Source organism: Halictus rubicundus, chromosome 9 (assembly GCF_050948215.1).
Source record: "Halictus rubicundus isolate RS-2024b chromosome 9, iyHalRubi1_principal, whole genome shotgun sequence".
In the NCBI taxonomy this organism is placed as follows: Eukaryota; Metazoa; Arthropoda; class Insecta; order Hymenoptera; family Halictidae; genus Halictus; species Halictus rubicundus.
Window position 1 is genome coordinate 10473387 of NC_135157.1, and position 23174 is coordinate 10496560.

The 23174-nt window shown below is 43.0% G+C and overlaps 1 protein-coding gene across 2 annotated transcripts in view; it reads left to right on the forward strand.

Moving 5' to 3' along the window:
* Positions 1 to 23174, forward strand: part of LOC143356895 (dexamethasone-induced Ras-related protein 1) — an 83523-nt gene that overhangs the window by 35520 nt on the left and 24829 nt on the right. For both annotated transcript variants that reach the window (XM_076792935.1, XM_076792936.1), the window contains exons 2-3: positions 13690 to 13976; positions 20686 to 20843. In XM_076792935.1, coding sequence (XP_076649050.1) covers positions 13933 to 13976; positions 20686 to 20843 — 202 coding nt within the window. In that variant the 5' untranslated portion in view covers positions 13690 to 13932. The remainder of the gene's footprint in view (positions 1 to 13689; positions 13977 to 20685; positions 20844 to 23174) is intronic.

Sequence of the window (23174 nt, forward strand, 5' to 3'; positions counted from 1 at the left end):
ATTTTCACAGCGAACGCGCCGCTGAACGCTTCATGGGATTTTATTGAAATTCCAGTTTTACTGTTTCTCGAAGAGCTGCGCGAGCTATAAATGTGTAACCATCCTCTCGGAATTTATAATGTAATCTAATGGAGCTTACATAGAGGGTACTGTTTCAATAATGATTTGGAGCGACGGAAATTTTGAGAAAAGGTTTGAAGGTATAGTTCAGTCTAATGGATTATGGGTAAAAAGTGAAAAAGCTTTCTACAATCATTCTTTTATAAAACTTTGAGCAACATATTTTTGATATTTTCCTGATTGAAATAATACCAAACATAACAATATTTGAACTATGTTTACTTGTTCAATTGGTGGCAGATTGAATTTTCACTGATTTGTACGATAAATCTTGAACCAACAAGTCACTCTGGACACTAAACTTTGCCAATTTGCTTCTGAGGAGGTCAACAGTTTTCAGTAATGATAGAAAGGTAGAAGAAGATGCACAGAGATCAAAATGACCGAATGCTTCTAGCTACGTAGGAGTGGCAGCCCTTTATGGTTGAAAGGGGAACGAAACCGAACTCGAAGTTTCCTATCGTGTTCGGCGAAGATTGAAGAGGAGAAAGGAAAGTTTTTTGCAACAAAGTTTTTGATATCGGAGCTGTAGATAACCAGTGTAATATAATAATTCCGGAACAGGAAGAGGCTACACATTACGATCTTCTTTATTTTATACAATTTTTCATTTGTCACGCTGACAATTTTTCGATCCAAGTCGCGTTTTCTTCCGTTCAGTTATTTTCGTGACATAAAGCTAAGGAGTTGCAGGAAAAATTCGATTGTCTCAGAATCTTTGATGATCTTTCTTTCTCGAGTTAGCAGCAGGAGTTCAATTACAGAAAATTTTTCATATTAAATGCAACTGGGTCACCGCAAACACCTGACCCTGAATCACTCCCTCCAGAGTGCACAGGGGGTCGTGAAAATATTATCACAGTCATTTTTTCCCGTGATAATCTCAGGCACTAAAATAGCATATTACAATCTAGATTGTTCAGTATTCCGTAGCGCACGCTAATGATACCGTGGCTCACGTCGATAATATACCATTAAAAATAATGTTTACGGAGCACGACAGTCTTATCACCGAAAAGGTATTGACCCGGCGTTTCTTGAAAGAACAATTTTTCTTCTGTACGAACAATTAAGAGGATCTATTTAATTCCAAAAATTGAAAAAAAAGAAATTTTCCTTTTCAAGAAAGATTTAATTTTCCTCAGGGTGAAGAAGACTAACACTCTTGTGAATATTTTGAATATTATCTGTAAAATATGTTATTTTCTGTAGCTGAAAATGTAACCCGCTTCGTCCAATTTGATTCAATTTAATTCGATTTGATTCTGATCAGTAATTGATTGGAATCACGGCGACATTGCGAAGACGTTGCTGAAGCGTCTGACACGTGCTGCAGCCTCGTTGAAAATTCATCCCGCGGATCGATTTTGGTTAACTTATCGTCGTCCGATTCGACGCGAATCAACTTAGACGAAGCCGCGTCGTCGCTCGTTACGACAATATCCGGACGTTTCGAAATATGAAATTTCGTCTCTGTCGGAGGAAATCTTGTTACGCGAACCGAGCGGTCCAAAGGAGTTCCTACGGTTTCCGTTCAGCAGCCCTATCCCCGAATAATTGGCCTAATGTTTTTCTCGTTACGGGAAAGATCCTCTAAAACGGCCGACGGATTTACCAACGTAACCGCATCCTACAGACGAACGAAAGATCATCTCCGAGAAAGATTACAGGTCGCCTGGAGTATCGTAAGTCGCGATCGTAAAATTGACGACGTGCATAAAATTAATTCGACTCTCATTACGTAAAATGGCAAGATCGTCACTGTGACGTGCGGCAACTCGGTGACATGAAATTGTTTAAAATCTCGGCACGTTCGTTGCGCTGCTGAATTTTAATGAAAATGCTAGTTTAAAGTACCTTCAGACCGGGGGAGGTTAAACTGCCCTCGAAAGAAGTCTTGCTAAAATGATAAAATTTTATTAAATCTTGGTCAAATTTAATTAGGAAATCTTTTAAGTTTCTTGCAAGATCATTCAACGAATAACTTGTTCAGATTCGTATTAGAGAAACGTCTGCGAGGTAGAAGGTGGTTTCATTAACCAAAACTGGAGGTCCGATTGTTCGGCACGCAGTTTGTTCTAGACACGAGTTATTAACGGTTCCCGGAGATTGTTTGGCCGTTCTAAAACGCGACAATGGGGATGATTAAATTTTCAGTCGAAGCGGAAAACATTGCTCGTTACACGTGTTCCGCGATTACGCGTAGCTCTAGCGCGACGGGCGAGTAATTATCGGGACGTATCCGTGAGAACGATCGATTTTTACGTAATCGGTTTCGTCCGCGTAATGCGTTCGAAATAACGACTCGCGTATAAAAGAAACGGGGATCGCTGACGTCACGCATTGTCCCTGGAAACGGGGAACTTCGAGTTCGCAAACAAAATTTCGTATTTACGCGAACAATCGGCCGGAAAGTTTTCGCCCGTTAAATCCCTGCGAAGAACGATTTTCCACGAAAGCTCGTCGCTCGAGTTGTAAACGCGAAGGGGGACGGTTCGTTGAGATTAATCGGGATTCTACGGGCAATTTCAAAATATTGTAACTCCGTAGAACAGTTCCCTAATGGAAATTTGCCCGGCGATTTCCGCAGCGTTTTAAACTCTCGCTGTGATTTCGGAACGCTGCGAATTCACCTACTAACGCGCAAATATTATTGGTCGCAGTATTCGACCACCGATTAACCATAACGGAATACTTTCCAGTGGCGGCGACGATGATTCCCGAACGTCCCTCTGAACGACAATTTCCAAATGGCACGGTAATTTCCAAATGCTGCACGCCCGAACGATCATTTCGAGATGTTGTAAACCCGCGTGTATTAATTTCCAAATATTGTAGTTCGCAGTCTTCGCGGGGCAGTTAACCGGAGAGGACGATAGTGAAATACTTTTAACGGCCCCTTAACGGAAATGAGCGCCTCGAGTCGCGAATTTCCGCGATAATTTCCAAATGAAAATTCATATAGTAATTTACAAGTGCACTCGGCAACAGTAACTCCGGAACTACATTCGCGCATTAATTTCCAAACAATGTAGAGTTCGCAGTCTTCGCGGGCGATTAATGTCGGCGATAGTAGAATACTTTCAACGGCTGTTAACGCAGCGAATTTCCCGGCGATAGTTTCCGCGTGTAAATTTGCCGAGTAACTTGCAAATATTATACGTTAATATAATCACCTTCGAAGTTATTCGCACATTAACACCGATCGTTGTAGTTTACCATTCGAATATCTCGGGAACGCGGCGGCGATAATTTCGAATTGCTGTATACATATTTCCATCGCGATATTCAAGAACGATTAACAACAACAAGTATTCCCCGCCGGTCGAACACACAACATCCAAATATCCCGGATAATTCCAAAACGGGAACGCACGCTGTAAAAATCCGCAACGGTTTCCGAATAACTTCGCGGTAACTTCTGACATACTTTTTTTTTTGCACGTACTCGCGGTCGATTAATCGCAACAACGGTAGAATATTTTTAAACGCGAGCGGACGCCCGTTATCGATTTTCGCGTGTACACGAAACACAACATTGTCGGTCGGTTTTGAATTATTTACCGTCGCGATATATGTGCTCCGCGTCCTGAAAGCCGTCCGAACAAAGCGAAATAAGCTAATAGAAATATTTGTTTGTTCCGTGTCGAAGGAATTGTTCCCGCCGTTAGCCTCCGGCGAGTTCGCGATCGAACATAATCAAATTTCAGTGTTCTCGAGCACGTTCCTCGGCTTGGCCATTAATTAACCGGAATAAAAGCGGCCCGAAGAATTTCCCTGTTTTCCCGTGTCGGTTGCTTTCCCTCTTGCCGATCTCTTTTTTTTCGGTTCGCGTGTTACAGCACGCGTCGCGCAATATTATCCTGCTCGTTATATCGCGAAAACTGGGTCGGTCACGCGCTCGTGCTGCGTGGAAACGCGAGCCGGGGTTATTTCACGGGTGAACAAACTTCTCCTGTTGGGCTGGGGATGAATGATAAGCGATTCGAATAGAAATCGAGCGGCTGTTTCGGGTTTTAGCGTCCGCGCGATAACTCAAACCCCATTTCCCACCGTTTAACGCCGATCGCGGCGGCGGCTGCTGCGGGATAATAAACCTCTGTTATCGCTAATTGTTGCCCATCTCCCACCCTGCCAAATGTAGCATCGTTCTCCGTCAATTTCCGTTAACGCTGCCGCGACTCCCAGAAACGACAGACCGAATTTCTTTGGGTTTAGAAATTTAGTTCTGCACTAATACAAGTGAAAGAAATCGTTCAACCGGGCGGGGTGTGATTCTAAATGTAAAAATGAATCGGAAAGAAGGGATAACATTTTTTCCTTGCGCGCTTCGGTTTCGAGAAAATCGGGTTTAAAGATCCGTCGAAGTAGAATTGGTTGGCCATGATCAGACGCGTCAGACGGTTCCTATATTCAGCATCTTCAAACTCAATTTCCTCGAAAACGGGACGTCAAACCAAAAAATGTTATTCCTGTTTTTAGTACCACGATTTCGGAAACATCCTATATAAAAATTCATTTTTAATCTCATACATTGAAAAAACTGATTTTTCGTTAGGATTTTAAAAATTCAATGGGACCATAGTAGCACCTACAGTAATAAATTTTAACTTTATAATTTTATTTATTTTTTCTATTTTGTGAAGCTACTTTGATCTTGTTAACAGGTTTTTAACGTGTTTTCTAAATGTTTTAAAATTGTTTCCTAGGAAAACTAAAATGTATAGATTAACGTGTAAGACTTAGAGCGTACAGATTGAACTTTCGAAATGTAATTTTGCTTTTGGTAAACTCATTTTTATAAACGTTGATTGTATGACGTTGAACTCGAACGTTCCTTCGGTGCATCTATCACTCGGCGCCATCGTAGCTAATGAACGGATGGTGCGAATTAAGAAATTCAAATTGATTTATGACCAGAATAAATGCAGCTTTCTCGTGAATGATAAATGTTTTAATCTGTTACAAAATAATTCGGAACTACCGAACCCGTCAACACGGCGAATTTCTTGAGACACTTTTCAGTATACAATTCGAGTAGGTGTTACCATAAAAATCTTACGAAATTAAAAAATTACGACGCCTCTCGACGACTTTACCGGTTCAATCTGGTAGGGAATAAAATCCGCAGTCTAATTACGACGGAGAAACTTTCCTCGGGATTATACATGTCGAAACTGTAAAACCAGATCGAGTTAAAGGTATATAATCCTTAACAATCGGAAGTCTCATGGCGCGAAAATCCATTGAAATTTTTTCGAAACTTATCGTACAGTTTCTCGCTCGTGCAAACCGTTCTAAAGTCCCGGGATCTCTTCGAAACTTTCCCGTTCCGTAGCTATCGCGTCGCGTTTGTCCGCTTGTGCCTTTGAGCAGGATCCTCAAAAGGCCGGGAGAGCAGCCTTTCGACTTCGGTCCGATCGGAAACTGGCTCGATACCGAAGAGGAAGCGGACGGGTCGATCGGACCTGTTACGTAACTCGTCTCGTTGTCGTGCTGCGTCGCGAAAAACGATAAAAACTCGTAACTTTTTGCACGGTCGCTAAACCGAACGTTGGCAAAACGAGAAAGAGCCAAAGACGAAGCTAAAGAGAGGCGACCTTTCGCCGTCGACCGTTGCAGCAGCGTGGGTTCCGACTGTAAAAACTCGACGTCGGCCGGTGACACTTAATCGAATGATTAATAACGTTTTCAAACCACCGGGATCCTCGCGCCGGTCCCTTTTGTTCTCGCTTAGGGATCGCCAGAGATTCTTTGGCGGTGCTCGTCCCGACGTAATTCCTCTTTAAAGGGGGATTCCGCTTTCATTCGAGGGAAAATTACGTGTTCCGCGTTACGAGGTCCCCGGTTGGGACAATTGTTCGGTAGAGATACGACGAAAAAGGACTCGTAAGTGGACGCAGAGAGAATGTAATACCGAATTTAACCGCCGTGCCACTGTCCCGGGGAAAAAGAGGGACCGGGAAACCCTTATCTCGAGAGTCATCGAACGGACAACCCCGTGAACCGTGTTTGCGGATGCCCCGAGTCTTCAGAAGTTAGCTGTTTGGTAAATAAATTGAGATTCGCTTGCTGGAAAATAGTGTGCAGCTTCTGCTACGATGCAAAATTCGAAAACTGAATATTCAGCAAGCTGCGAAGACTTAGGGGTAGTTTAGATTCTCCCTCGCGGGTGGATCGTGTCTTGCCTCTTCCAGGATCAGTACTTCAAGTCCAAATCCTTTTGACATCGTTGTTAGGCTGACCATGCAACATTTGTTATTATTAGACTGCAGGATCTCAAAGAGAAATTTATTTTAGTGGTTCTTAATTCCTTTCTGACTCCGTACTGTTTAAAATTTCACCACTTTTGTGAGAAATCCAGAAAATCCGCAGTCTAATTAGTAGCTCGCAGGATTTCCACCGCATGTATAAGAATTTGTGAATAATTCAGTATTAGAAAATAATCTAAAAAAGACGGAGACCCAGAAATAAAAATTTTCTTAGCGCAGAACCGAAGCAATATTTTAACAATTGAATCCACGCTTACTGCATCATCGGCGTGCCAAAGACATTTCGATCGTAGGATTTTCTAGATCAGAATTTTAGTATTTGTCTGGTGCGTGGGTATGAAAGATCCGGGTGGTATTAATACGGTTTTATTCTCCGCGCGATTGTTCCTTTCATTTCCCAGATACTCGCAACAATCGCTCGGCCCCCCAGCTCCGGCTCGGGAATCCTCGACTTTTCATAAAGCCTTCCTCTTTTAAAAAAGGAGATCTGCATTTGCCCGCGAGGAAATTGCGTTTTCCCAGTTGCAAGCCTCGTTAGCGCGATCGCTCGAAGAAGATGAGGCGCAAAAACGAGTTGTAAACGGTTGAAATCTCGAAGGAGCCGGGGCTTTCCTCTTTTCCGTCGACGAACCTTCCACTGTCTTCAGCAAGTATATCTTTTTAAACGGTTCCGGGGATTTTGTAGCTGTTGCTACATCCTTTACATTTGTAGTCGATATTCCGTCTTGCTAGCCCGGTTTTACCGTGTCCCATTACTGCGACAATCGTTATCAATTTGCTGGAAAAAACGACTCTGTTCGTCACGTGCAGTAGAACGTATAGAAAGAAAGAAAGAAAGAAAGAGAAAATAGAAGCAACAAAATGTTTTTTGAACAATCCATACAGTGTATAATTTTACTGTTAAAGGATATCGATACAAATTACTGAATGGAACTTACAATTAAGCTCCTTCATACAAGAGAAATCGTGCAAACTAATTAAAAAATTTGGAAAAAAGACAACGAAACAATCTCATTAATCCAGAATCAAAAATAAAATAATCGGGTATTGTAACAAATCGGAGGAGATGGATGGTAATGGATAATAATAGTTTTCGAATTTTATTATGGCTGCACGTTCGAAATTCCGACATTAATCGTGTAGATTTCAGAGCAGATAGTCTAATAAAGTTGAACGCGATTTTTATTCGATTTGAAGAGAATGCTTGACCCGGCGAGTTAATATCAAGCCGAACAAAATTTCCACAAAACCGACACTCTCGAGCCCGAAAATAATATTACCCGGAGCGATGGCCGTCTCGCGGCGAAAACGGCGCTAAACGATGAAACATGAACGTAAATCGTTTCACGATCGTCCGACACGAATATTTCGCGTGGTTCCGCGCGGTGCTCGGCTAATTATCGAAATCGTCGGCAACGATGCTCGACCGCGACGCCGATAATCGCTTCCCCGGATTACCGAGGGTCGGATAAAATCGTATCGGGGCAATATGTCCACGCACGAGCCCCGCTAATTGCTCCATTCGGAGAAATAGTGGGATCGTGCGCGGCAGAATTACCGAAGAAACGGCGCGCCGGATCAACTCGATAAATAAAATCGCGGGCCGGATCCGGACACTTAAATGAATTCGCGCGGAACTGTCACGCCATTGTCCAATAAATGCCAGCGAACGACGGAAATCGTGGAATGTGGCTACTATTCAATTTTTATTATTTTCCCCGCCCGGGCTCGCGACTTAATAAGTCGGGATTATGCAATTTCCACATTGCTGGGATCGTTTCTTTTTACAGCAGAAGTTTAGCAATAAGATCGCGGTGGATAGAGCATTGACATTTTCGTTCCATTTGCATGGAGCCACGTTTGTTAGGGAACCAGAATTTTCCAGGACGATACGGCGGTGCCATTGGAGCGAGCTCGAATATTTTCGACGTGTCGCGTTTGACACTTCCTGTCGATTGTCACCGATGGCGCCGGATTTTTGGAAATATTCGGTTCGCCTGGCTACGGTTCGGATCAATGCGAATGCATTCCAAAGGAACACCTCAAATTATTATTAGAAAGAAAGGACATACATTTATTCATACCCTTATACACTGTTCAGAAGAATGAAATGTCAAGAAAAAATCGTGCAGAAAATTCCAAGAGATTGTTGCGAGGGAGAGACTTCAAATCCATGATGATATTAACCCAAGAAGAAATTGTTCATTCCTTCTAGAATCATTTAAATGTGAAAAATGTTTCAAAAGATGCGAAAGAAAGAAGTTTCCATTTTTACCCTGAAACATGGCGGAACCTTGGGAAAAACTAGTATTCTGAAAGTGGAGACTTCACGTTTTACAATGAGCTTGGTATGGTCGTGGCACGATCGATTGTCACGAAGTTATGCTAATTTAAAGATGACTAAATTCTAAGCAACGACGTACAGAAGAACAGTTGAATTTTCTTTTACAAAATCGTGAACGAGTTAATTTCGCACCGTGTATTTCTGCACTGATCTGTGTATGCAGGAAGAATGAAAGAGATGTATGAAATTGATTCCCAGGGAGAAAGGAATGTAATGGAGCTGGCAGTGGTAGCCAGTGATCGAGCCGCACGATTTCGCCGGCTCGAGCCACGCATAAAAATGTGTCACGTCGAACCTAACGAGATCGCACGCCGCGAAGTTATCCCCGACGTCCCGGTTATCCGGATGTCACGTTCGCCTAAGGGAAACGCGTCACGTTCCGTATTAATATTTTTCCCATTTACAATGCGGCGCCTCGCGAGGATTCGAGACACGTGGGAAACAATTGTGCCGGTCCTCGTGCAAAACGCGCATATCAAACGCGAACATATTAGGTTGTCGCGTAATTTTTGCCGCGTTCCCTCATTCCTGACGTCTCGAAAAACGCAGCGAAATCATATCGCCAACGAGACCATTATGTTATCAATTATTCTTCGCGTTGTCAATTTTTCACGTATTGTATTTGACTATTTTAGTTTTTATTTGTTCCACGTCATTGTCGATTTGCGACGTTTTACATCATTTTACATTTTATATAAAAATCTAGCTACGCTGCACTCTCGTTATTTTTATAAAGTACTTTATGGATTACCAAAGTGAAATATTCGAACAATGGAAACATTGAGGATATTACATAATCCTCGAAATAAAATACGCTTAAAAGCACTATAATTCCAATTGTAAAAATTCCTTTCATTTCGAGGATTTTAAGGGGATAACCCTCGTGGATTTTTAAAAACAATTATAGCGATATCGATTTCAAACTTTATTATAAGTGTCACTCGAGAGCATGAAGCCATTTTACACATTTAAGAACACTAATTATGTCGAAAGTTGTGTCGGGACAAAGAGCAATTTATCGTCCAATTACCGCACCCCCTATTACTTTAAAAAACCGGGTAAAAACAGTTAACAATGTGGAGTGAGTGTTCAAAGAGCGGAGCTCTTTCTCTCTCTCTCTCTCTCGTCTCATCAATAACTTTAATTCGCCGATGGAAAAGCAATCAGCACTTCATTGGAAATCAAATCGTAATTAAATGAACATCGATATGAATCGAACGACTGCGTCGTTGATTTTGTTGTAAAATAACCGAGGCGAGATGTAATCGCCGGGAATTGAATCTCCTCCTCTGGAATTGAGAACGCAAATTGGCGGCTCGTGTATTCCAGCAATTCTGTTTAAACTTCTAACGGGAGCAACGTCACGCGAAGGAAAAACACATAATGGCTAATCTCTTTGCAAGAACGCGAAGCTCGTGTTTTCAGGCAAACAATTTCGCGGAAAAAATTCCGTAACTAATTGCCAGCATGGAGTGAATTACGCCGATGCTAACGGTAACTTCAATAACAATTCTACCTGTTAATTGCCATTATGTTCACTACAAGGCAATTAATACATCGTCGAATAATTTTTAATGAAACATCCTCGGCGCACCACCGGCGGGTTTAATTAAAATTTTCCGCGACGACGCGAGACTTGTTTAACCTTTGCGTTAGACGGTCCGTCTATATGTATATTTCTTATACTAGAAGAGAAAAAATTAGAACGCAGAGAGCGCGGCTTCCTTAATTAGTTCGAACGGAAATCTTCGCTGCGAGGACGTAGCCGCCGCCGGAAGCGAGAGGACTTTCATTGAATATTATTTGACGTGCGGCCGACCGAATCGTCCGCAGATAAAACGCGACGATTCTAAATATTCGTGTCACTATTGCGGGGAAATAGCCGCGAAAATGATCGGTGGTCTGCGGCACTGAAAATATTATTTCGAAAAATTAAACCGCGCGCGAACGGATTTCCCACGCAACGGAAGAACGCCGGAGTCGAATTCAATATCTCGATGCCTCCGAGGTCACCGGCAGATTGCTCTAAAAATTGCTCGCAGCGTTTAATGCAGTTCGAGCGAATTGTATTTTTGATGAAGCTCCCAGTACACCTATAAAATAGGGGGCGGGGCGGCGGCAGCGTCTGCGAATGCATTTTAATTGCATCGGAAAGTTCGTCGATTTATGTGTCTCGTGAAATTCGCGTAAAAGCGAAAAGCTGTTCGGCGCCGCGACGGATGACGTGACTCGAACGGGAAAATTTGCAGCCGCGAAGAAACCAGCCCTCGTGTATTTCGAAAACTGAACCGCCTACACGCAGCTCGTTCTTTACAGAAACTTGTTACGAGTTTACGGCGACGTCTCGTGTCCCGGCTTCTTGGCTGAACTTTGGAAATGTCTATTTGCTGCCGGCGGCTGTTGCCGAGAATCGCAAATAGAAGCAAGAACCATGGCGAGCCTAACGAGGCATTATTCCTCTTTCTGTGGGACAATCGAAAGTTAAATGGAGTTACATCGCAAATTGATTCGCGCAAGCCCCCCACGAATTGGAAAGAATGATCAGACTTAATCAGGAAGAAGGGAAGAGACGTAATTTGAAAAGAAAAAAGAGAATTAATGTAACTGGGAGAAGCAGAAGAAAATATAATTGAAGAAGAAGAAGAAAGGTGAAGGAAAGAAATTCGAATGAAGAACCAGTATAAAATAGGTGCAACTGGGATTGAAGGAGTAATGGGACATTAGGTTTTGCAGAAGAAGAAATGGAGTAGACTAGCTGGGACCAAAAAATAAGGAAAAGAAACTTTGATTAAAGAAAGAGGACGGAAGAAAGAAGCAGGAAAGAACAGGAGGATACGGGATTAAATATTCTCGAAAGTCCAGTCTCGTTTACGAAATGAAACCTCGGTCGCCTCTCCAGAAGGTTTCCCTCGTTCTCGAACCTCATGAAATTCATCCGAAAATTTATTTCCTGTACCGACACCCAATTCTAGCCGAATTTAGAGTTTCCCTACGGAGCCTGCAGTTGTTATTTATAACCGTAACAGCAACGTTTCTAAATCTCCTCGGTTTTATACGCGCCCGTGGCTGGAATTTCGAACCGGTCCACGGCGCTGCGGTTTAATCTCCGTTCCACGGACCCGCTGCAAAAATCGAAATCCACGACAAATTCGGGACATGTTGCATATGGCCGATGAAAAAGAACGAAGCGTGCGGATTTTATTTGCCTCCTAATGGGTACGAGCTGTCCTTGCTTGTACAGCTCTGTTCTTAATCGCCAGTGACGGCTGTACACGAAGAAAATCCGCGTCCAAATTCGAGGTTGTGTTGCATTTTAAGAGGGACGCTTTTGACGATTCCATCGCGATCATGTTCACATCCACTCGTTTCGTTACGCATAATTTTTTAAAAATATTTTTAACCCTTAGCACTCGAATGGCGACTATAAGGCGCCACTAAAATTTGCAATATCATTATTCAAAATATTTTTTACATTATTAAATTTGTTTTTATTTAATAAATTACTAAAGATTTTAGTATTGTACGAGTAAATTTCCACCATTTTCGTATGTATAACATGAAAAGAATATGTATAGAGGGGAAATATTCTAGGTCGGAAGAAATGTTTCGTTTTGGAGTCAAAATAGCTTCGAGTGCAAAGGGTTAAACCTACTTCTTCGACCTGTTGTTACACCAAACACTAATATTAAACGTTGAATATTAAAAAATTAATGGATGACATTATTTTGTGGACACAAGAGGATCGTATAGCTTAATATTATATCGGACGTGTTCTTGTTTTTATACAACGATGAGGAGGGCACGAGGGCTGACATTTTTTGAATAATTACATTGCTCCCGTTGAAAAGTTGTTTCGCGGTGCGCGTAGGTGAAATCCTGAGGCGAAATCGTTCGATTATTCGACGCGAGAAACGGAGCAACCGGAGATAATTGTATTTCACGGGGGATTAGTAGCTAATTCATCCGGGCCGGATATTAAGCCGAGCGGGGTTGTTTCCATTTATTTGCAACGCGATTCGTTTAGGACCGACTTAATTAAAATTATTTTCACGGGGGGGGGGGGCGTTAGCAGAGTGACAATGAGTTTGCCGAGTCCGTTGCGTCGTCAATGCGCAACTTGTTCAACGTTCGAGCTGTTAAATCAATTCTGGTCCGAGCGTCCGACGCGCGTCGCAACGACAGCTGAACAACTCTCTTAATTTCGCGACACTCTTTCTCTATCCTCGCCATTCGTATTAATTTTATTACTCTGGCCGGTCGTCGCAGTTTTTGCTCGCACGCGATCGCGAATTCAACGAGCCGCGAGTAATATGTTAAACCTATTAAAGTTAAAACGCGTGCGTCGCTCTTGCATTCGTAACTATCAGCCGGATAAATATTTCATCCGGTGACGCCAGCTGCGCTCGTCAATTTTTCGCAGAACGGAAATCCACTTCCGCGGTTCGAAACAAGCAGAAGCTTATTCCGGATAATATCGACGAATTATTAACCGCTGACGAACTCTGACAAAATCTGTTCGATTTAATGCCGTACAGTCCCTAGAAAAATGTCGTCAAACGAGTACCTTGCAAAAGGCAACGAAACGTCACGAATCTAATATCGCACAGACCCTATCGTCTCTTTAATTCATTTACGTCGCTAATAAAATTTCGTTGATCCAATAGCTTGCAGACCCTACTTCCCCAATTCAATACCCAGAAATACCAAAATTAATTTTCGCCTTAGCAGTCGTCCTGTCGAGCACCCGGTGGTTCGTAGACCGTCGCGAAGCACGTTCCACTCAATATCGCATCAGGGAGATTAATTCGGACCTGGCCAGGCAAAATAGTACGACTTGCGCTCGGGGTTGGGGGGGGGGCGGTGAAGCGGCAGCCAAAGTGTTAATGCGGGAGGGTTCCCGGGGGAAATTTGCAGGAGTGCCTTAACGGAATAAAAATAGACCGTTTGTTCCAGCTGGAGGCGTGCGGCCGTATTCTGTGCTGCGTGCAGAGGCTCTGCAAGAGCGGAAGTACAGTCGAAGAGGCCGAGCATCGGATCCCCCGGGGTCGAAGGGGCGCACAGGCGGGCCCCGAGCTGGACGGGCCCTCAGGCTCGGAGGATGGCATCCTCCCGGTACCAGTCAGCCCGACTCCTGCGTCCACCTCCTCGCAGGAGGATGCCTGCAAGCCCCCGCCAAGGAACTGCTATCGTCTCGTCATGCTTGGCAGCGCGAGGGTCGGCAAAACCGCCATTGTAGCACGGTGAGCACCATTATCGCACCGCGAGACACCATACAAACTTCGTCTCCTCGTATCTCTGCTCGCGGAGGTAGAAGTAACTTCGACTTTTCGTCGAGGACCTTATTAACCCGCCGTACGCTATGCCAGAGTCGTTCGTGACCCGTCGCGGTAGCGGCAGTGTCGCCAGATGAGGGGAGGGAGCACGAATTGAGGAGAAAAAGTTACCCTCTACCCGAAAATGGGGAAATGGCGTAGAGGAGGTAAGGTAGAGTGGGAGACAAGTCTTAATTTGGCGACACTGAGTAAAAGTACAGTGATTTCTCTATATATGTCGACAAGGCCTGGACGATAAACGTCGCGGAATTATCCCCACTACCGCGGGGTACACCCTATAAGGCTTCGTACGTCGAGGAGTATAAACATAACACGGCTCGTATAAACATAACATGTCTCCTGGACGAAACATGACGCTGGCAAGACCCGTGTTGTTGACATATATCGAGAATTCACTGTACTAGTGAAATATCGGGTCAGAAATGACTCCGGCGTCGAACTCGCAACAGTCCGAGGGTTAAGTACCAACTTCTTCATTTTTGCAATGCTGTTAGTATATATTTAATACTAGAAAAGTATAATAAGAGAGTATGCATGTTAGCGTACCTTTGTTATGAATAATTTTGCGTAGACCGAACGAAGGATCGTTCCTTCTGTCTACAGACAACGAGACTCGCGTAAATATTTCCGTTACACGTCCCCGGCCCCGTGCACACAAGCCATAAGCTCGAAGGGTTGAAGTAGACGTTGGGTACAGTGTAGAATCAGCATTGTCGCCGCCCAAGGGAAAAGTCGAAAGAATAATACGGACCTGTTTCTGGTGGCTAGCGCATTCTAAACGGCCCTATTGTTCCTCGGCTGCCATTGTGGCGGCCGCGGAAAGTTCGGAACAGAAACGTGTTGTATCACACTTGCGAAACTAGCTTGAGGTGTGCACGGAGTTCGGGTGAAAGTAACGAATTTAGCCTTCGAGTCCAATTAAATATTAACGCATATTTAGTTTCGTGCTTTCTATTCGAACCGTCTTCATAGAATTACTCGGGTGACCTACTTCTACGTTTAATCCTGGCACGCTTTTTCGACGAAAATCCATCCTCTATTTTGAATTCTGTCAAATTATTTACTTACCTGCGATCGTAGGTATCTGCTAATTTCGTTTAATTCGGTGAAAATGAAAGATGAGAGTACTAATTAAACAAGTGTGGGACGGAAATGGAGGGACCGGAGGATATTTCTGCAACCGTTTCTGAAAAAAGTGTCAAAAGAATTATCGCATTTAGAATAATATCGAAAGTCAAGTTTGGGTGACACGATTCTTCAACTATTTTCACAAAATTAGTTTTATTATTCATTTTAGGGGGTTCTGTAGTCAACGCGTTAATACAGACTAGAAAAAAGAAGGACAAAATTGCAATCATTTTGTATTGATTATAAAAAGAATAAATATTACAATCAGAGAGTGTTACAGAGAAAAAGTAGTGATAAATTGAATCCTAAACGATGCACAAAAGTTAACCCTTACATTTTCAGAGTATTGTATGTTTAGTTACTGTGATAAAAAAGAGAAAAGCAAAAGTAGCAAGCATTTTGTGTTTCCACTAAAAGAATTGGAGAGGTTAGAATGATGTGGGAGAATGCTGGAAAGAAGTATGAAAATTGTAATTATTCTGCGAACAAGTAGAAATGCAGCAACGATTCTGCAATTCGCGGTTTTGCAATAGAGTTTCGCATGCTTGGAGCTGGAAAACGCGAAACCTTTTACCGTCCCTTATCGGAGTCGAGTATTTAGTTTCATCAGGTGGTTGGCGCGCAGCAGGGTTGCAAACGCCTCCGAGTTGACGTCAGAGATCACTGATCATCGGCCACGGTTATAATTGGTCAGGAAACCCTAATGGAGCTAGTTGGCGATGCTGCGAAACGTTCGAATATTCCCTCTCTCGCGTAATATGCATACCTCGCGGCAGTTACCCTTAAATAGAATCAACGGTAATCAAGATATTTAATCTGTCAACACGCCGAGCGCACTTCCACCCGCAACTTCGTCAACTCGCTTGAACGTCTGCGCCGCGGCTCTATTTTCGATCCACATTTTCAAAGTTCCGTCCCCGACTTGCAACCGACACTTCACCTGCCGCGCGGGCTATTTCCGCTCCCTTCAAAAACTTTCTTATTTATCTTTGAATTAACATTCAACGGTTTACCTGCCGGCGATAACATGAAACTGTTTAAAATCAAACGTTAATTCAATCCGGGTTGTATAACTACATTTTTTAATACCGATCGTAACTTAAATTGTTCCGCGAAAACAATGGGAAATTATTCCGCCAGTTAATTTGTGGTTCTTTCCGTCAATTTTTCTAAATGATTGAAGCAAGGGCTGTGGACTTTATTTTTTTTTCTTTATTTAAAAGCGCGTTCTATAATAGAGATCTGTCAAATTTCTTTTCGACGTAGCACAGAAATGGCCTCCAATGGGTAAAGTGTCAGCTCTCGATCAAAAGATTTTTGGCCTTTCTTTGATTAAGAAATCTATTTGAAATCTGATGCTGAACTTAAACATTTACGGTGAAGCAAATTTATTTGAACCCATAAAGATTGGTTGAAGATTTACAGATAGCACGGGGCTGGTTGATGACGTTTTTCCCTCGGAATTTCCATTTTTGCGAGGATTGTCGCGATCCACGCAGCTCCAGGTTCGCAGTACACGAAAAGCATTTTAACGGTCGAAGAAATCCTTGCTGGCATCGATCGCATCGACCGGGAAAATGGTAATGTTGTGACCTACGGTGTAGAGGGCCGACGGAAAACACACAGCTTTTCTTCGGACATTATTTAATGCTTTGTCGGACGAGGGACGGTCGATTGGCTGTGGCCGGGTAAACGGTCACTGTGAGCCAGGCCTGAATGTATCGGCTCGCTCTTCCGCCCCCAAAACCAGAAAGCTTTTAACAGGGCGATATTTTTAACCGTGGGGATAGGGAATGGTCGGCCATCCGCTGACGGGGAACGTGTCACTGATTTAACGGAATGTTCTGTGTCGAATTTCCCAGAAAATCCAGTCGGCTTAATCAAACGTCCTCTCCTTCATTTGCTCCGGAACAGTCGCGGATCCAACCTGAAAATTAACAAGTCGTCCAACATTTAATATTCGTCCATTTTTGACGAGCGTTAATCAACTGCCCACTTTTCCGTACCGCAGCGAATACCACAGTCAATTTGGCTTGATGGAAATACTCAATTTTCGCAATTAAACTGCGAACCTTCTTGCATTTATAACCATCCCGGCCAGTTTTAATATGCCTCCAATTCTGGCGAACGTTAAATAGCTTCCTACCATTTTACCTTTACGACGGAACCGTACACTGTATTTTGGTGTGATTATAATATTTAATTTTTACAATTAAACTGTAAATTTGCAGCTTTGGCACTCTCGCACCTCCAGCTCTTCTGACAATCTTCAATAATCGAGGTTCAACCCTTTGTACTCAGCTGTCCCTCCCGAGGGAACATCGTAAATCTAATCAAACCGAGATGTCCTCTCTGAGAGAACATTTAAAAGATCTACAATTTTTATTTCATACGATATCGATAAAATTTCCAGCCGATTTCAATTTAAATACAGTAATCAAACAAATGCAATCGAGTTGCTAATACTTGATAAGGGAAAATTCTCGTATTGCAAAGACTCAATAGAATGTGACAGAATTTATGGTTCCTCCAAGCAAACTATTATCATCAGAAATATCAATTACATTCGATCTTCCATTATCTAAATTATTGTGCGACAATAATAATTCTGAATGCAAGTTATAACATTATTGATGAAAAGGACCTATAGAGTCCAGCCAGCCGCCATTTTGTTCAGCGTACTCGGAGTCCATTTTTCCGCATCGTTTGTTTCAACACAGCATCCTGTCGTGTAAATGTTTGTTTTGGATTTACAAAAAACGAAAACAAACGTGACGGTTGGAGTTTTCTTTTCTAAAAAAAAAAAGAGTCCAGAAAAGATAACGAGTTTTTTAACGAGTATCTTGTTTGCATCATTTGCGAAACGGCCGAAATACGCGGCCGGCAAGTTCATCGGCGAACCAATTGTCGCGTTTCTCCCACTAACACCAGCGCGGCAGATCGGATTCCGGCCGAAATTAAATTGTTTGTCCTATTAGCAGCGATCGAATCAGTCCGTTCAAAGCGGCCTCGATTCGAACGAACCCCGACCATGCAGAACGTTCTGCCTGGAATATTCACGGAACTCTCTTCGACCTCTTCCGTTCAATTCCGGAACGCGCGTAGAGACAGAACGTTTATAGCAACCCCTCCCCGAAAAATGGATTAACGGGTTCTCCAGGACCCGAGCTGCACGGTCATCCTGAATCCATCATTTCAAAAATATCCGATATTTCCGGAATTGCTTGCGCAATTTCCTCCGCCTTTGCATTTTATTTGCCATGTAAGCATCAATTTTATATCCATCCCACTTGAGCGACACCAAATGACCTTGACAATTTATAGAAACACCGATTTTTATGAGCGAATTTGCTAAATCTGAATTGGAAATGAACTCGTTCGCGATATCGAAGATTTTGCTTAATTTAAAAGACAAAAAAACTTTTTCGGAGGACTGTGCTGAAATTTTTGCAACGCAGATTATGTCTTCATGTAAATTGTAATTTTTTCAGATTGTTTTATAAAAATCAATATTTTTTTAAATCAAGGAAGAAGAATTTTTTTTTGATAAAAATAGGACACGAGCATTTTCTTTTATCACACAATAAAATTAAAACCTACTGCTTTCTGTTTGACTAACGTTTCTTCGGTCAATGTCTTCAAACATTTTTCGATAAAATAGCATAGTCATTTCTTGAGTTAAATGTCTATGTTTCTAACAAAAAGTATAGTCTTCAGAGTCAGATCGTACAAAGTTCCCCGGGATCCAAGTATTCCGAGGTTTTTCCGCGGCTGAAGGGTTGCTGGCGGGGTCTGAGAGTGTCGTAAAGTGTTTTAAAGTTGATTAGGCAATTAGGGTGAAACGCGAGACGATCGCGTGGTCGATGTGCACGGCGTGGCAGTGGACGGTAGCCAGGGAGAGCACTCGACGGCGGCGGAGCGGTTCCATTAGCAAGTTCGGCTTGAAAACGCGTTGCCGCGTGTTGCTCGATGAGCCGAGAAACAAAGGGACGCTCATTACGTCCATTAAGGTTATTCTTGCCCTGGCCTGGGACTTAATTCGAGGCTTGGATCGAATCCCAGAGGCGGGCTTGTGACGAATGAGAAACGAGGAACGCGTGAATAGCGCGTCTGTGAATGGTGGAAATGGGTCGGCGTGGAATAACTTGGCAAGTAGTTGCGTGTTTAGACTGGAAAAGTGGAGAACGCTATCTGGCCCTTGCGTGCGACACTGGGATTCTAGAATTTAATGGAGAGAAGAATGGAACTTCCAGCTCTGCGAAGACGCTGGCCGCTGCCTTATGTATTTATATTACTTCCTTCTGTTACGATTTCATTTTGCACACAATTGAATTTTTCTTTGTTTCACAGAGCTGGGACTGACGTAGGAACGGTTCTGTTGCTCGAAAAATTAGTTATTGTTCCAATCATTCAATTGTAACGTATTAACCCCTTTGCACTGCAATTTATTTGCAAGCTGTACTGCCTAGGCACACAATTCAATTTTTCGTAATTTTATAGAGCAATGACTGACATAGGAACTTATTCCGTTGCTCAGAAAAATTAGTTATTTGAATCGGGTATAAAATAAAGTTCTTCACTTGTTCGTACTTACAGAACTATAGGACGCTTCCAATTGTACAAAAATGCTCAAGCAGTTCTAGAGCACGTGCAGCTTTCAATAGCATTTAATACAGCTTAACTGTGTCGTTAATTTGGTGAATTCACTTGGAAATTGGATTTTATTGAAATGTACACGATATAGAGTAAAATATCATCGGGCTGATTCAGCACTGAATTAAAACAATCGACTCGCCAATGGTATGCTAATATTAAACTCATCGATACGACTGAAAACAATTAAGCACTGTGTTCGATCATTAAACATCTAGTAAATGGAAATATCAAACGTCGTTCCTCTACTTTTCCAGAGTTGGAAAATCGGAATTGGACGACGCAGAAAATCATAGTTACGATTTTCTGTGTCAAGTGTACAAAAATTCGAGTCGAATAAAATCTCTTAACGATTTTTTTCTCCGATGTTTCACGATTTTATATTTCTCCCACCGATTTTTCCAATATACATACAGACAAAATTGGCAATCCAGTTATGACAGAAGCAACGAAGACGTTCCTCGAGACGCGCATAAACCGTCCCACTTTTCCGATAAATTTCATAGCGATGAGATTGATATGATCAAATAAGACAGTGGGCACATCGATATTATTATCGTTTCCATAAATCACGAGAACGGTAACTCGAAGCAGTGAACGAAACTTCAGCATCGTGCTTGAAACTTCAGATAAAACCAGGAACAATAGCGAAACAAAGTGTTCCTTGTCATTAAAAAAAAAAGAAAAGAAAAAAATCGATAGTACCTAAGGGGATGTAAATGTTTAATCCAATGCTAAGTCGGTGTAGAATGAAGGAAACGATGTAACGTTAACACCTAGATTACAGGAGAGAGATTTGACGGGGCTTTGGTAACATGGGGCGCTTTGGCTTCAGGTTTTTGTCCAACAAATTCGACGAAAGTTACACACCGACGATCGAGGACTTCCACCGGAAGCTCTACAGGATTAGAGGGGAGGTCCATCAGCTTGATCTTCTGGACACGAGCGGAAACCATCCGTTCCCCGCGATGCGGCGATTATCCTTTCTAACCGGTAAGTCTATCAGCTTAAATGTAGAGGAATGGTTTCGCGGGAAGCGGTTTCACCGGTCGACCAAACGAAAACAGTCCTCCTCTTGTGATCACACTAAGAGAAACATCGAACATTTTGCTGGCAAAGTACACAATCATGATTTAAAACAAAGTGCGGTTGATCAGGATCGTTTATGCCCAGAGTTACCTGATACGTTTATGACAAAAAATGAACAGATCAAACGCAAAGCAGTAAGATAATTCAAAGAATTTAAAAGTACAGTAAAGTCTCGATCTAAGCCGCACGGAGCGACGCGATCTTAGTTCGCCTATCCCCTCCACTGGGGGCATACCCCGCGAGGGGGGAGAAACTCGAGCTGCCTGGGTCGCATTGGGCTTAGGTCACAGGATTAGGCTTAGACCAAGACCTTTACTGTACTGTTGTATTGTTTTCAACTAAATAATTTTTATTTTGCATAGAAATCCGCATTCTGGTAATTAATGTCCAGGTACACGAATTTTGTCCAGCTTGTTGCGATTCCGGGCCGGTGCGCGCCGATTGATACCGAGGTCTCTGGTGCCGATGCGTGTCGGTATCGGTAAATTCGCGTCGCTTAACAAGCCTCGTACACACGTCGTCGGCGACGGCGTTATCTCCGCTCGCGGAAGCTCGAATATCGCGGGCACGGCGTGCAATAACCGTCAAAGGGGGAAACGCGTGCAAACTGCTTGCAGCCCCGAGGGCGGAGACAGCTTTCGCAATTGAACCCGAGGGGGTGACGGAGCAGCACGTTGCGGGGGGGAGGGGGAGGTCGTAGGGGCAGACTCTCTGTTTGCGAGATTACACTTGACGTATCAACGAACAAACGGGCCCGGACGACGCGAACCTCGGTGACGGAGCACGGCAATCCTCGTTTCGAGAGGAACGGGAAAATGAGAGAAACTTCGGGATCGAACGAACCGGATAAGGGGCGAGCCGAGGAATTGGGGAGACGATGAAAAATCGCTAAGCATTCCGATCGATCTTCCTTAACTCGCAGTTAGCTTGATCTACTTCGATTGTGGACGTTACTCTGGGGTGCTTTTGGCAGATTGGACTGCGTAAGCGGCTTCTAATTGGGAATAAGGGCAAATTGGTACGTGTTCAGACAGATCGAACATTTTTGCTTTTTTCTTTGACACGACGAAACATTTTCTGTGATCGTCAGTCAACGTTTGTCAATTGACGAATCAAGGACAAATTAGTACATGTTCAGACACATTGAACATTTTTTCTTATTTCTTTGACACGACGAAACATTTTCTGTGATCGTTAGTCAACATTTGTCACTTGACAAATCAAGGACTTAGTACATGTTCAGACACATTGAACATTTTTTCTTATTTCTTTGACACGACGAAACATTTTCTGTGATCGTTAGTCAACAGAATGTTAATATTGACTTTCATCTACAAAATGGCGTCTGCATCGTTACGTTTCTTGCCTTGGTATATTTTATAGTATACTCATTATACTTGTTGACTGAATAACTACTTGTTTACTATGTGATGATGCCTTATTAATGTCTAAAGTGCCATAACTGCTTAGATTTCTATCAGTTTCAGCCATCTCCTCTGAAACGAGACACTAACGTCATCAAAATGCATTTAATGTGACAGAAAGAAAATGAACAATGAATTATTTTCTGTGGTTCTTAGTTAATATTTTTAACAATCCTGTTCACCTGTAATGTTAATATGGACTGTCGCTTATCATCACTTGAAGCCAACAATATCCCACTGTCTGTGCACCCTGTACTTCAAGCAACTTCTGCATTTTCAGTGATTTTCTCGTTGCATTCGGGACAGACGACAGTAGTACTTTTACTTTAAAATGACGCGCTATTAATATTCCATGAGCTAAAACTACCCAGATTTCGACAATCCGTTCTATCGCAGCAAAATAAAATCTCATTGGACTCGCGTCGGGTTCGCGCAAGTGGATTCCCGAGGCATCTCGGACGAGCGGAAGTAATATATTCCCGTTGAAAGCAGCGCATCAGCATCCGAGTAGAACCGTGTGTGAACATCGCCGGCTGACAAGCAGAACATAACTAAATTAATTATCCAATTTCCTCTCTCCCTCTCTCTCTCTCTCTCTCTCTCCCTCTCTCGCGCGCGTCTGTCGCTCGCGGAAACGCGGAGCACGCGTCTGCTCTTTTTCGGTCCTGAATTCGAGCGATTCTGTTCCCTTTGCATCCTCTCTTCACCGAGGGCTATCCTACGAGCCCTCGTCCCTTCAACCTGTACACACACGCACACACACGCATACTCACCACCACCGTTGAAAAGCTGAACGCCACGCGTAAATATT